At 39.3% G+C, this 13,863-nt stretch overlaps 1 protein-coding gene across 20 annotated transcripts in view; it reads left to right on the forward strand.

Annotated features, from left to right (window-relative positions):
- The window catches only part of AFDN (afadin, adherens junction formation factor), a 92,885-nt gene extending 80,674 nt beyond the window's left edge, over nucleotides 1–12,211 (forward strand). For 9 of the 20 annotated variants that reach the window (XM_033144179.1, XM_033144182.1, XM_033144181.1 and 6 more), the window contains 4 exons: nucleotides 2,885–3,019; nucleotides 4,668–5,178; nucleotides 8,387–8,468; nucleotides 10,083–12,211. In XM_033144179.1, the coding sequence (XP_033000070.1) occupies nucleotides 2,885–3,019; nucleotides 4,668–5,178; nucleotides 8,387–8,468; nucleotides 10,083–10,227 (873 nt within the window). In that variant the 3' untranslated portion in view covers nucleotides 10,228–12,211. The remainder of the gene's footprint in view (nucleotides 1–2,884; nucleotides 3,020–4,667; nucleotides 5,179–8,386; nucleotides 8,469–10,082) is intronic. The other 11 variants (XM_033144191.1, XM_033144192.1, XM_033144194.1 and 8 more) reach the window with 4 other exon arrangements.
- Nucleotides 12,212–13,863: the final 1,652 nt, after the last annotated feature.

Consider the following 13,863-nt stretch of genomic DNA (forward strand, 5'->3'; position numbering starts at 1 on the left):
TGCTAGTAAGTAGCAATATTGTGTCAGAAGCTAACAACATTATAATATAGACAGAACTATGCATCTCAGCAGACTTTCCATGATATATAGCTGTTTTATGGTCATTTCTTACTTCTGTTTGCCCTGTGATACAGCTTGTGATCTGGCTGGCACATTATAGTCTTCTTTCACCAGCATTTTTTATTTTTATTTTTCCTCAAATAAAACCAATGTATAGATGTTAAAATAACCCTCAAGCTATAGAAAATTTTCTGTTTCTGGATTTTTGAACACAATCTAACCCGGGGTCGGCAAAGTTTCTGTGGCTTGGGCTGGTTCACGGTCCTGCAGACGCCATGGTGGGCCGGAGTGTGCACGTACGCAGGCGCAAACGCTTGTTTCGGCGCGGAGGAGGCGTGAGCAGCTTCTCATCGGCTGCAGGAGCTTCCTGCAGCCAGTGGGAAGCCGGCCAGCATTGTGGAAGGCGGTCCCCACTCTGCTCCACGCTATTTTAGCGCGGCGCACAGGAGCCTAGCGGGCGGCAGGGGTCCATGGGCCGGTTAAACGATCCCCATGGGCTGCTTGTCTCCCATGGGCCTTAGGTTGCCAACCCCTGAAACCTATGTCACTCCACATATTTAAAGGGAAGAGATTTAAGCACCTGTTTAACTGTCATACTGGAATCCGTAGAACTTAAAACTACCTAACATTGGTAGGCTCATGATGAAGTATATAAAATAGAATTATAGTTAAAAACTTGTCTCCCTATCCCATTTTATTTTATTTTATTTTGAAGCTTCTCTTTAGAGTAACACCACTATGACACTTTGGCATTCACAATTTGAGTCTCTTCAGCAGTATGGGACATAGTCCAGTAGTTCTCCTTTATTCTTTCATGACATTTTCTAACAAATTCTTAACTAGATAATATCCACATATCTCTTCAATGACACCTTCTGAAATCATTTTACTTCTGTAAAATCTTCCCAGTAATGTAAGATGATCTGTTTTGTAGAAATAGGCCCTCCGTGGACATGAGTGAATACTTTTGCACTTACTATGCACTTTATTCACGTGATTTTTTCCATGTTAAATGACTGCAAATGGTTCCTTCTCTGTGGAAATCCTTATGCAATGTTTAAATGAGGAGAACCAAAGATACTACTCTAAATAGCTATTCACTTGGGCATGCTGTCAAGGCCAGATTGATTCTAGTGCCATTTTTTAAAACTCAATGGACAAAGGGACCTGTACCTGGTGGACAAACATGTGTATGGTAATTCTTGTTTTTTAACAAGTTTTTTTTTCTAATTTACACTGTGAAGTACATAGCTGCTTCTTTAGTAGGATCAGTGCCATTTTCAAAAGCTGAGTAGAGCTAGAAGCAAACCTTCCTCCAACACTTTATGCCTGCTGACCCACAGACCAGTTGGAAGGGGAGGCAAGTGAGAGGAAAGAGATTAATTTACCAAAATATTGTACACCTCTACATTTACACTATAAATGCATTTCACTGCTCATTCAGTTAGCTCGTCAGCACTTTAGGAAAGGGGTGGCTAATCTGCTGTGCTCCAGATGTTGTTGAATTGCAGCTCCCATCATTTGTACCCATTGGCCATGCTAGCTGAGGCTGATGGAGTTGTAATCCAGCAACATCTGGTAGACCATAGTCTAGCGATCCCTGGTTTAAGATGAGGTGAAATGAGGGGATGAAAAAGTTGAGAGGAAAATTTTTGAATTATTATATATAATAAATAGAGAGAGAGAATGAACCTTTTCTGTGGTGGCTCCTCAATTAAGGAATGCTCTCTCCAGAGAGGCTTGCCTAATGCCATCATTACATGTTTTTAGACACCAGGCAAATTCCCCTTTACCCAGGTCTATGGCTAATAAATAATATGTGGCCTGTAAAAGTGTGGGGGAGAGGACTGTTAGTATTATGTTTATTTTACTAATAGGTATATGTCAGTATGCTTTTTACTATGTTTTACTATGTTTTTATCATTGGTGTTTTGTAATGTGTTTCCAATATTGTACACTGCCCCAAGATCTTTTGATAAAGGGTGGTATAGATATTGACATAATGATGATGATCATGATGTTCACTACAGCTTTGTGTGCCTTTTGAACCTTCCAAATCCACGTATTGATTTAAAAGTCCTATTTTTTCCCTGTCCTTACATTCTACTTTCAAGTGGACCAACAATTTCATAAAGAGATGTTGATTTCAAACTCAGATTAGCTCTGAGAATTTCACCATTACAAATGAGGAAAGAACAGCAAGTGCCCGGTTCTTCTTGTGTTTGTATCATTGTGCTCTCCAACATGGACCTTTGGTATCTTCTTTAGTGGGGAGCAGAAACTTGCCCCACATTAGATGTTTGTTTGGGTGGGGAGATGCTGCAAGCATCCAGTCATCACAGCAATGTAATGGTATAGAAAACAAGTGTAAGTCGCTTGCATTCCCTTCCCACAGATTTAGTCAAAGTGCTGTTCTCCAGATGCTGTTGGACTATAACTCCCATCATGCCTAATTGTGGCCATGCTGCCTGGGGTTGATGGCAGTTGTAGTGTAATAACATCCGAAGGGCATCACATTAACAACCTTCACAAATGACTGAAGTTAAACTGGAAAACAAACATGCATGTTCTTTCGGGGCAGGGGGAAGAAAAGAAATTCCTCTGCACATTTCTTTTCTCTCAGTAAAAAACAGTAGTAATTTTCCAGAGTTTTAAGAGGAAATACTGATCCTCATCACATGACCAAAATTTTCTGCTTTAGCAGTGACAAAATAATGCGTTTTTTTAAAAAATGAACAAACCAAGAGTTACTCTTCAGAATTTCTGTCCTGAGGATTCATTTGCCCTTATTTGGAAAAAAAAATTGAAGACAGATCTTTGTTAGCTACAGGATGAAGAGCGTAGACGGCAGCAACAGTTGGAAGAAATGCGTAAAAGGGAAGCAGAAGACAGGGCCAGGCAAGAAGAAGAGCGCCGGCGCCAAGAGGAGGAGCGGACAAAGCGAGAGGCTGAACAAAAGGTTATGATCCCCTTGAAAGAAGCAAAACATCTTTGTATGCTTGACTGCTAAGAATTCAATTTTTAATGAATGGTGGATGGACACCCTATTTTATGCTACTGTAGAACAGGTTGGCTCTGTGTGTACAAACCTTGAGAGTTACTGCATTGCTTGCTACTTTTATAGTGCTTAACAAGTATTGGATGCTGTATGCCAGCTAAAACCAGTAAGCAGACCCCATTGGCAGGCTTAATAAATGGCAAGATATATAGGACAAATGCAAAAACAAATATATTACAAGGTTGTTGAATATTTAGCACAATGAGAGAGATTCAAGATGAAACTCAGTCCAGGTGGTTAGAACAAAAGAATGAAAGTGGCAAAAAGGTTTAAAATGATTTAAAAATTAAGATAAATTTTTTAAAGCTTTTCAGAGGAGGGAAGGGCCATCAGGCAAAGTGTGAAGTTGTAGAATTCCATGCGAAGGGCACATAGGTGCTCTTTTCTTCACCGTTCACCTCCCTGTTGTGTACAAGTTCTCCATAACCACCCACTGCCAATATGAGTCAGAATCTTGTTGGGCCATTCTCACCATAGTTAGCAGGATCCTTAACCATGTAGCTTCACTGATTAAAAGTTTTGAGCTGTTAGCAACAATCTCATAAGGAGCAGTGCAGATGTAACAACCATGGTTTAGGCTTTAGAGAGTAGGCTGAATCTCTACTTACCGGTATATATGAACTCTTTCCCATCACAAAAAACGTTTAGCGCTGAATCAGCCTGTAGTTAACCATGGTTAGTAATGGACAGATGTACAATTGAACCATGGTTGAATAGCACTGCTTCAATGGCTCCCTTTACTGTTCCAAAGAATAAGATGGGGGATTTTTGTACAGTATTAGAAAGGAATGAAGGGGTATGGGCTCTTGCCAGGTCCTCAGTCCATTGTGTGGATTGTCTCTTGTGAGCATGCAGGTTACAAAGCTCATTAAGTATAAAACTTTTCACTATCAGTTGAATGGTAAACTGAATTGTAATGTTTGTTTTCATTGGTCTGGTACATATGTGTAAGTTAAAGTTTGGCGTTAACTTTCTATATTGAATATATGTTCGGTATGTTATTTGTCAATAGGTACAGGAAATACTACTTGCCTTCAGTATCAGCTTAAATAAGAGTACTATCTGTTCAATCATTTAAATTCAAAGAAGTTGTACTATATATACAGTGCTTCAGACACCTTAGAATACAGTGCAAGAAGCTCTATAGAATTGACAGGATAGAGGGATACCTAATTTCTAGGGCAGTATACTGTCAAAACAATGAATGCCAATATAATTTTAAAGTGATAACTTGAAGGTAAACTTTGGTGAGCTACTGGTTTTCTTCTCATTAAAAGCAAGGTAGAATTCTACATCAGTTGTACTCAGCCTTTAAACTCTATGCAGTGTTTGGTAATGTTTAAGTTTAATTTTCTCCATGAAAATATGTACCATGTCTAAGTGCAAAGATGACTCAACATTTGAAGAAGCTTGTAAATAATTTATAATAGTAAGCATTGCAAATTTGCTGGGTATAAGAGACGAAATTGTAACTTGAGCTTTGTTTTGTCGGTATAAAAGTTGCCTTCTCCGACGTTTGTTTGACCATTTGTTTCCTTTGTGCCCACAGAGGCGACAAGAAGAAGAATATTACAATCGCTTGGAAGCTGAAAGGCGCCGTCAGCATGATGAGGCAGAACGGAGATTGCTGGAGCCCGATGAGCCTGGTCTGTACAGACCTCCGCTTCCACGGGAATATGAATTCCCACCCTTGCCCCCTTCATCTAATGCTCCTCCTCCCCCACCTCAGCGAAACACCTCTTACCTCAAAACACAGGTCCTCTCCCCAGATACGCTTTATACTGCCAAGTTTGTTTCATACAATGATGAGGAGGAGGATTCCTGTCTAGCAGCAGGTCAGGATAAGTACTCCAGTACAAGAAAGTCTTATGGTGACCTTCCTCCTGCCAGCCTTAAGCCACAGCAGCCCTCACGCCAGCCACGCCCAGCCTCAGATGGCATATTTCTTTCCAACTCATTCCAGCCATCCTCGGTCAATGCCAACAGTACTGCTTTCAAAACGAGCCAGCCCCCTCCCCTACCAAACAAACCGAGTTTCATCAATCCCAGCAGCTCAAAAGGTAGACGCAAAATTTTAATTAAGAATCTTTTCTGTATGAAACTCTCTCCACATTTCCCGCTATGGTGTTCTGAACAAAATCACTTCATGATTATATCTCACTTGATCACTGTCCTAAGCATGGTGGTCCGACTTCAGTGCTGATGTGCTACTGTAAATCCTATTTTTAAATGTGTGTGGTCTTTCCATTTTCTTACCAAACTCTCTGTAATTCCTACTTTCATATAATGAAAGCAAAGTGATTTTTTTTATTGAAAAAAATCCCCATTCAACCAGCTAAAAGTACTGTTGGTTTTGGCTTTTGTTCTGTATCTCTTTTCAGCTACTGTTTCTTATTTTCACTGGGTCCATGGTGCTTTCACATTTCTGAGCCACATGTTTCTCATGATAATAGAACATGTGTGTCTGGTTTGTTAATAATGGGACGATGTTTTCCTTCTGCTTATTTGGCATGTATCTCATGTGCAAATGGCTTTAAGAGTATACTACCTAACAACAGTATTTGAAATGTTAGGTGTATATTTGAAGATTCGGTGGGGGGGAGGTTAATTAACTTACAAACAATAACAATAAGCATATATTGATGCTTCTAGCACTGGTTGCCTAGAGTTGAAGCAGAAGCCTATTTTTCCATTTCTAGTGCTTCCTCCCTAACTTTCTCCCATGTTACTTTTCCTGACTTTAATCTCATTAGCATAAATGAATAAACCTAATAACCTTGGCAGAAAATAGTTCCATTATCTGCAGAACACAACAATTCTAGTGTAAAAGAATTGGGGTGCCACACTGACAGAAGGTTGTGGTTGGTTTAGCTTTTGATAATTTGGGAGATGGAAACCAATTTATTAAAACTCTTACTTTTCTAAGTATTCTCCCAATTTAATTTTGGTAAGCGGGGCTCTTTGAATGTTTTGCCCTTTTAACCACCGTGTGTAGTGAGAAGCGAGAGGCCAGCAAGGCTTCTTCAGTTGCTCTTAATGTTATAATAGCAGTAACCCAAAATAGAAACACACACACTGATGTTATGTACTTCTTTTGAGTACCAATAGGAAACCTATTTTGAACCTCCAATTTATGTGAACTGGTGACTAGATTGTGTTGCTATGTAGCCACCACACATGTCTCTATTCATGTTACCCAGTGCTCACCTACTACATACAGTAAGAGTTAGTGCAAATTTAATGAACAAATAGATAGATATAATATTTGCCAAAATGACGGATACAGTATTCCAGCCCTAGTACCATTTAATAAAAAAGAATTAGTAAAGTAGTTTTTTCTGACTTCCTCTACTGATACTAATTTAACAGAACCTGAACACATCCACTGGGGTAATTTAATTCATGCAAATGATCAATTGTCAAGTTCCAGAATAAAACTTGTTTGAATATTATAGTGTACATATAAATACTGCGGGAGGCAGTGGAAGATAGGAGTGCCTGGCGTGCTCTGGTCCATGGGGTCACGAAGAGTCGGAAACGACTAAACAACAACAACAACAACAAAATACTTAATTTCAGCCTGAAAGTGGCCAGTTAGTGGCCATCTTTTTCTAATGGTTGACAGGGAGTCAGTGGAGCACAACATAATTAAACTGAGTTGTTCCAAAAATACTGCTAATCTTAATCCTTACCCAACCTTTTTCATATTTATGAGAGGCAGCTACATCCTCCAATAAACTACTAGCATCTCATTTTAAGATACAAATAAATGTGGGTACATTTCGGTAATATTGAGGAATGCTATGTAATATGATTCTTCACCTTCATTTCAGCACATTCTTAAAAGCCTATAAAACAGGTCACACATTTCTCTTAAATGTTCAGTCAATATTTAATACAAAGCTCTTTGCACAAATGCAGAATTCACTATACAGCTTGTCATCTCACCATCTCACTAACACATTTCTATCCTTTAATGAACACTACTAACATATGGCAAATTGTGCTTCTGCAAAACTCCAGTTCTTAAGCTCCTTCCACTGGATCAAACAAACATTGGTGGTCACAAATTTGGGAATAAAGCTTGATCAGCCTTGACTAAATATACAAATGTAGGTTAGCTGCATTTTTCTGCTATGCAGATCTTTCAATATTGAGAAAAAATGGTTTTTGGCTTTAAAATTTGGCAGAGGACATAATAATTGTTTGTTATAAATATTTAGTTAACATGCATGGTGGATTCTGTGCATTTTTATTCAGACTGCATTCTTAGTTGATTATTGGAGAATCTATAGAGTTGAATTAAAAATACTATTGGAAGGAGCATGCATTTGTTTTTGTGTAGATTAAGGCTCACAAGACACAACACAGTATCAAGAGACTAAAAATATCAGTGGAAAACGGACAAGGATTTGTGGTGACACTAGTGGTACAGACTGTTTTTCTTAACAGTACAAAAAGCAAAAGAGGGAGAACTTAAAATGTGGGCATGATGTTGATATTTCAAGTATAAATTATGTGTTTAGTCTTGTGGCCTTTGGAGAAGATCAGTCTACTTTGTGGGAATTTTATGTGTGAGAATTAAATATAAAGGTGCAGTGCTGTAAAACATACAGAAACTTAGAGAACGATATGACAAATTCCCCATCTCTGAGTATATTTTACAAAAATACTAAATTTTTGTAAAATAAAATAAAATTAGAATACCAGCCAGCCTTAGAATACCAGAAAAATGTCCACACCTTTACAATCCATATATTCTTATATATCATAAAGCTGGTCAGTGGGTAATATTTTAGCATGAAAAAGCAACAATTCCAGTTCTCTGCCTTCCCTTGAAACTGGAGAGATAACAATCTTGCACCACAGGCTGCTTAAAGTCATAAGCTTAATTGGGGTTTAAGCAGTCTAACTGCATACTGAATTTCCACATTTCAATAAGGGATTCTTAGTTGATTTTGTTGCTTTGTGATGATCATTCAAATGTGCATTTGATTTGATTTTATCACAATCATATTTAAAAAGTAAAGTCTTAAGGCAAAAGCATTTGACAATTATTTGTTTTAGTAGGATATGTCTTTCATTTTTGTAATCAAGACAGAAGCGTATGCTTTGAATCATCTTAAAGGATAGAAAGCACAGATTGAGCCATCTTACTCTATCTAAAAAGCACTGCAGCTTTGTGTGTGTTTGTGGTGGTGGGGAGTAATATTGCCTTGTGGCACTGAACAGATATTTCATTTGGCCTTGTACTTTTTCTTGCATAAGGCTCAAACTACACTGGATCTACTGGAGCAATTGCAGGCCCACTTGAAGCCTTCCGGGACCTGAGAGAGAAAAAAGCAAAAAGGTGAAATGAAAAATGCCTTAAATAATGTGAATGTATGTAAGCAGTTTATGTAATCTTGGTTTGAATATTAGATACTTGAAGTCTCAAAAGCGTTTGAACATAAACTTTGTAGTTGCATTGCCGTAAAACATAGAAGCCCCTGCAGCTAAGCTGGTATTGCTCTGCTTTGCTTTGGACCACATCAGCAAGGCCGAAAGGGGGGTTCTTGTCTTCTGGGCAGCCCAGGAACTCCATACACAGTGCCCAGGTTTGCATCCCAAATAGGTCATTTGGGTGCTGCATTGTTTCTCAAGACAGGCAGATGTCAACAACCATACATTTGTCGAAAGATAAGACAGCCTGTGCCGACAGCTTCACTACAAAAGGAAAAAGGAGGCCGTGGTAAAACAATTTCTCAAGAAACCTTCCCTAAATTCAGAAAATCTTTAAGTAATTACAGGCCAGTTGCCAGTCTCACCTTCTTGGGCCAAGGTTCTTGAATGGGATAGTCGCAGACCAGATGCAGGCACTTTTGGAGGAAACTTATTTTCTAGATCTATTTCATTTGGGGTTAAGGCCCGGTTTTGGTCGCCCTGTATGATGTTATCGGTTGGGAGAGTGACCTTTCAGCAGCTTTGGATGCCATTGATCATGTTATCTTTCTGTAGCAGCTATCCCAGTTAGGGGTGGGTGGCACCGCTTTGTGGTGGTTCTGGTCCTACTTGGACGGTCTCTTCCAGAGAGTGATGCTTGCGTAGTGCGCATCAGTCCTGTGGAGCCTTCAATGTGGGGTTTCTCAGGGTTCCATTTTAACCCCCATGCTGTTTAACATCTATATGAAGCCACTGATTGGGGACATCCGGAGCTTTGGAGTACATTGTCAGCAATATGCTGATGAAACATAGCCCTACTTTACTACATCTGCAGATGTGGCAGTGGGTGTGTTGGACCGTTGTCTTGCCTTGCCTTGACTGGATGAGAGCCAACAAACTGAAGCTCAATCCAGATAATACTGAGGCACTGTTCCTTGGCCAGATGGATGGGAGATCGCCTGCTCTTAAAGGGGTTATACTCCCTTTGAAGTAGCGAGTTTCACAGCTTGGGGGTTCCTCCTGATCCACTGCTGCCACTTGAGGCTCAGGTGGCCTCAGTGGTGCTGAGTTCCTTCCACCAGCTTCAGCTGGTGGCCCAGCTGTGCCCCTATCTAAACAGGGATATCTGTGGACTTTTAAACTCTGGAGAGGGTCTTTGTTTGTCACTATAGTATGTATTATTGTGTTTTTATATTATAAGCCACCCTGTGATCTTTGGATGAAGTGTGGTATAGAATTTTTAATAATAGTAACAATAACCCGAAGTATGAACTAATTCTGTATCAAACATTGTAGCAGTCTTTACAACAGCACTGACATTTGTACATAATCTGATACAACATGGACAAAATTTTCCATGCAAAAATAAAGACTAACAACCCAATCCTAATCTGGTTTACTTGGAAAGAGGCTTCTTTTATTTCTGTGGGATTTACAAATATGTATGCAAGTGATTGCAGACCCCAGCTAAAAGATAAGCAAAACATCTAGATTTCTGGCAATGTAATACTTCTGTAACACTGAGATATCTCTTTCTTTGCAGTCAAGATGCAGATTTACCTGGTGCACCAGAAAACTTGACTTTTCGGGAACGTCAGAGACTCTTTTCCCAGGGTCAGGATGTGTCCAACAAAGTTAAGGCATCTAGGAAATTAATGGAATTGGAAAATGAATTAAACACAAAATAGGATTAAAGGCACCTTATGAAATATAATCCGAAGAATATCTGTGGGACTAGGGAAGGGGCTGTTCAAGAAGGGAGAAGTGTCTTCTGACAATTGAGATGGAATCTCAACATCTGGATGGTTGAGATTTAGATATGTTGCAATAGCAAGAAAAACATTTCCCCCCCAAGAGCTTGTGTTTATACAATGAAAGCACTGTAAAATGTATTTTAATTATATGAATCAAGTGTCATTATGTCCTTTCTCCACACCCTTTCCTTTCTTTGAGGGTTTAACTACTTCTGCAAAGGTCCTGGATCACACTTACTGAAGAATTGTTGCTTCCTTGTCTTACAAAAAATACTTTGTTAGTTGCTAAACAGAAAAAGTGGCTATAGCTTGAACTGCCTAAACTAAACTCTGCACTGGCTTATTGCACTCTAGATTGTTTGATTCAAAGTATGAGGTGGTAAACAAACAGTATACTTGCATATCACTGAAAACTTGTGGTTAGATTCTGGATTTCCTTGGATATTCTCTTGCAGTAAAAACAGAATTGAATACTCTGAAACTAAAAGGGCTGTGTTAGCACATTTAATCCTTAGACACAGAGTGATACCTATATTCATACAGTTTTGGGGACATGAAATACTTGACTTGATTTATATTGGTGGCAGTCCAGTGATGTGATAAAACATGCACCCTGGGTTTTCCAGCTCTTCTTCCTTCATTCCTACACTTGAGCTGTAAACCACTTTTAAAACTTCAGTTGTGAAATCCTTGATAAGAGCTGAAGGAAGAGATTGGTAAAATATAGATGGACGCATAGGAATGGTGTGTGTGTGTGTGTGTGTGTGTGTGTACGTACGTGTAGATTGATAAAACAGTGTTTTAAAACTACGTAGAAATTCCAGACTTAAGCAATAGGGAATAAGTTTCTTCTGGTAGCTCCCATTGTAGCTAAGACAAAACCAAAGTTAAGATGTTAAAAGGACTAGAAGATTTCCAGTACTAATAGATAGCATATTAAGCACTACTTGCAGAGGGACATGGTTACTATGACTGTGATGAGAAACATGAAAGTATTGTCTGCCAAAAATAGTTTTACTGCAGTGGCCTGGCAGCACATCACTTGTCCTTCATGTTGAGAAGTGCTGGTCAAGCAGCCTTTGGTTTACTAGCATCCTGTTTCTATATATTGTAGAAAATATTGGCAGTTCAAGCTATCTTTCACACTAAATTGCAGCATTATTTAATTTTTAAGCAGTTGAAATCTTTTTTCCTCCCACTGTTCCTGTATGGCTGATGTTGAGAATAAGGAGCTCATTAGAGTTTGTTTCTCATTGTGTGATGTTTAAAACAATATATTATATTGTGATTCTAAGCAAATTTTCTATTTGATAAAGCCCTTAATTGGGTTTTAGATGATTTTTCTGTATAATATGTTATCTTATAAATATATATTTAGGGAATTATGCGCACTTCCAAATGCAGAGGGTAGACTTTCACTGCCTTAGAAATCACTTTTAATAAGAGTTGTATGATAAATAAATGCAAGTTAATGATATTAAAATTGGAGTGTAAATATTTTTTTTACATATTTCAGGTTTCTTATTTGAAAGTGTGCTTTTACCGTTCACCTGTTAAATATGAAGTAGGAGATTAAATTGGTTGAAAGTGTTAATGAAGGATTTGCATGCTTGCTATATCTGTTAATCAGGAAAAGCAAGCCTCCCCCAATTTATCTTGAGAACACTAGATATTCTGTGGCTGGAATACTGTTGCTGCTAGAACCTAAGCAAAGAAATATCACTTACCGTGGAGTGGATTTGACTGCTACTGGGCATTCAGGCCACATGTGAATATGAGTAAAAGTGCTTTTCATAACTGTCTGTGCATTATTATGAAAAAAAGAAACATCAAAACTGCTGTAGTTTCCCATTTCTACTGTATTTCACTTGCAACCTATTTTTAATAAACTTTGTATTGTATTTAACTTTGCACTGCATAATGTCTGTATCAAGAGTATTTGTTCAAATCACAAATGCCAATATCTAATTATTTTGTTACACATTTACCCAAAATACAATCAGACACACAAAGTGCATAATTGAACTTTAGCTTTTGATGACGCTATAGAATCTATAGCATAGTACAGATGAATGTCTGTTCAGTAAACTAGATTGGCAGTGAGCTGTTTTTGCCACTTAAGAACTTGTAAAATACCAAATTATTGGTTTACATATTAGAGCAAGGGTGGGGAACTGGGTAAAGCAAGTGGCCAGATGCTGGGTTCCTTAACTGTCAGCGGGCCATATTGGATGAGTGAGTTCTGCCCACCTGTCAATCCCTTGGTGTCATTGTCATTTTTTTCCCCATTTGTAGCATGACAAGCCGCACCACAAAGGAAAATCCAGGCCCAGCAAAGTGGGCTTAAAGTTACCACTGATAGGTACAGACTTCAAGCTCTACTTTCTGCTGGGGTTGGCTGAACTGCAGAGTTTCTCATGGTGAACTCCATAGTGCAGCCAATTTCAGCTAGCGGGTTCACAGTGCCAGTCAGCTAATTGGCAAGGGAGGTTTGCCAATCTCCACCTGCCCCATCACCTGACATCAGTGGTGGTGTAGGTGGCCACAGTTGGAGAAATTGGCCTCACAGACCAAATTGTGCGGGACCTAATAAGGCTCAGGGGCTAAAGGTTTCCCACCTAGAATCAGAGTTGGAAGAGACCACAAGGGCCATCCAGTCCAACCCCCTGCCAAGCAGGAAACACCATCAAAGCATTCCTGACAGATGGCTGTCAGAGGTGGGAAATTCTTATATACAGCATATTTGATTGCAGTTTGGCTATAAACCAGGGGTGGAGACCAGGGAGCCTCCAACCCACAGACCAAATTTGGCCTTTGAGGCCATTTTTCCTGGTGATATCAGCTGAGGTACTTTGTACTTCAAGCAAGCAAGGGACAAACAAGTGGAGAAAATATTAAAGGAGCCAGTACAGTATGCCTCGGTCTCTTTCTTTTCCCCCATCCAATGCCTGGTTCAAATAAGTATTTTAAGGAGGTCCGTGCTCAGAGGGGAGAGTGGGGAATGACTTAAAGCTAGCAGTGTTTGAGGCAATCTCTACCCACACATACACCTTAAAGGTGGCTCTGAACTGGAGGTTCTAAGAATTGGCATGGGGCATTCTTTGAAAGCAGGGGGGATTTGGGCAGGTGTGATTGACAGGTGGCTTGTTCACATCCACCTGTCCAAGTTACCGTAAGTCCACCACTGAAAAAATTCCTTTTGAAAAATAAGTGTGTGCACATCTTTGAGCAGAAAGTATAGTGGAAGCTATAGGGGATTGAGGGCAGTTATATCAAGTATTGGGAATTGCCAAGAAAGTTCTACTCCTAGTTATCTAGTCTCCATAGATTGGGAGGTCTCAAAGTCCTCAAGGATCTTAAGGCAGAAACAAACTCCCAAGATCCACATAAGCATAAAGTCATTTGCATGCACATTAAATAACCCAGCAGGCATAAAAAAGAAGCCTCTGGCAGTCTAAAATATGTGGATGATCTTAATCTCTGACTGGCTGTTTCATTCCTGGTTAGTTTTGTGATACAGATTAGTGCTTGCCTAACTACTATCTTGTTTTATGCATCAACCATCAACCT

Source organism: Lacerta agilis, chromosome 3 (assembly GCF_009819535.1).
Source record: "Lacerta agilis isolate rLacAgi1 chromosome 3, rLacAgi1.pri, whole genome shotgun sequence".
NCBI classification, from domain to species: domain Eukaryota; kingdom Metazoa; phylum Chordata; class Lepidosauria; order Squamata; family Lacertidae; genus Lacerta; species Lacerta agilis.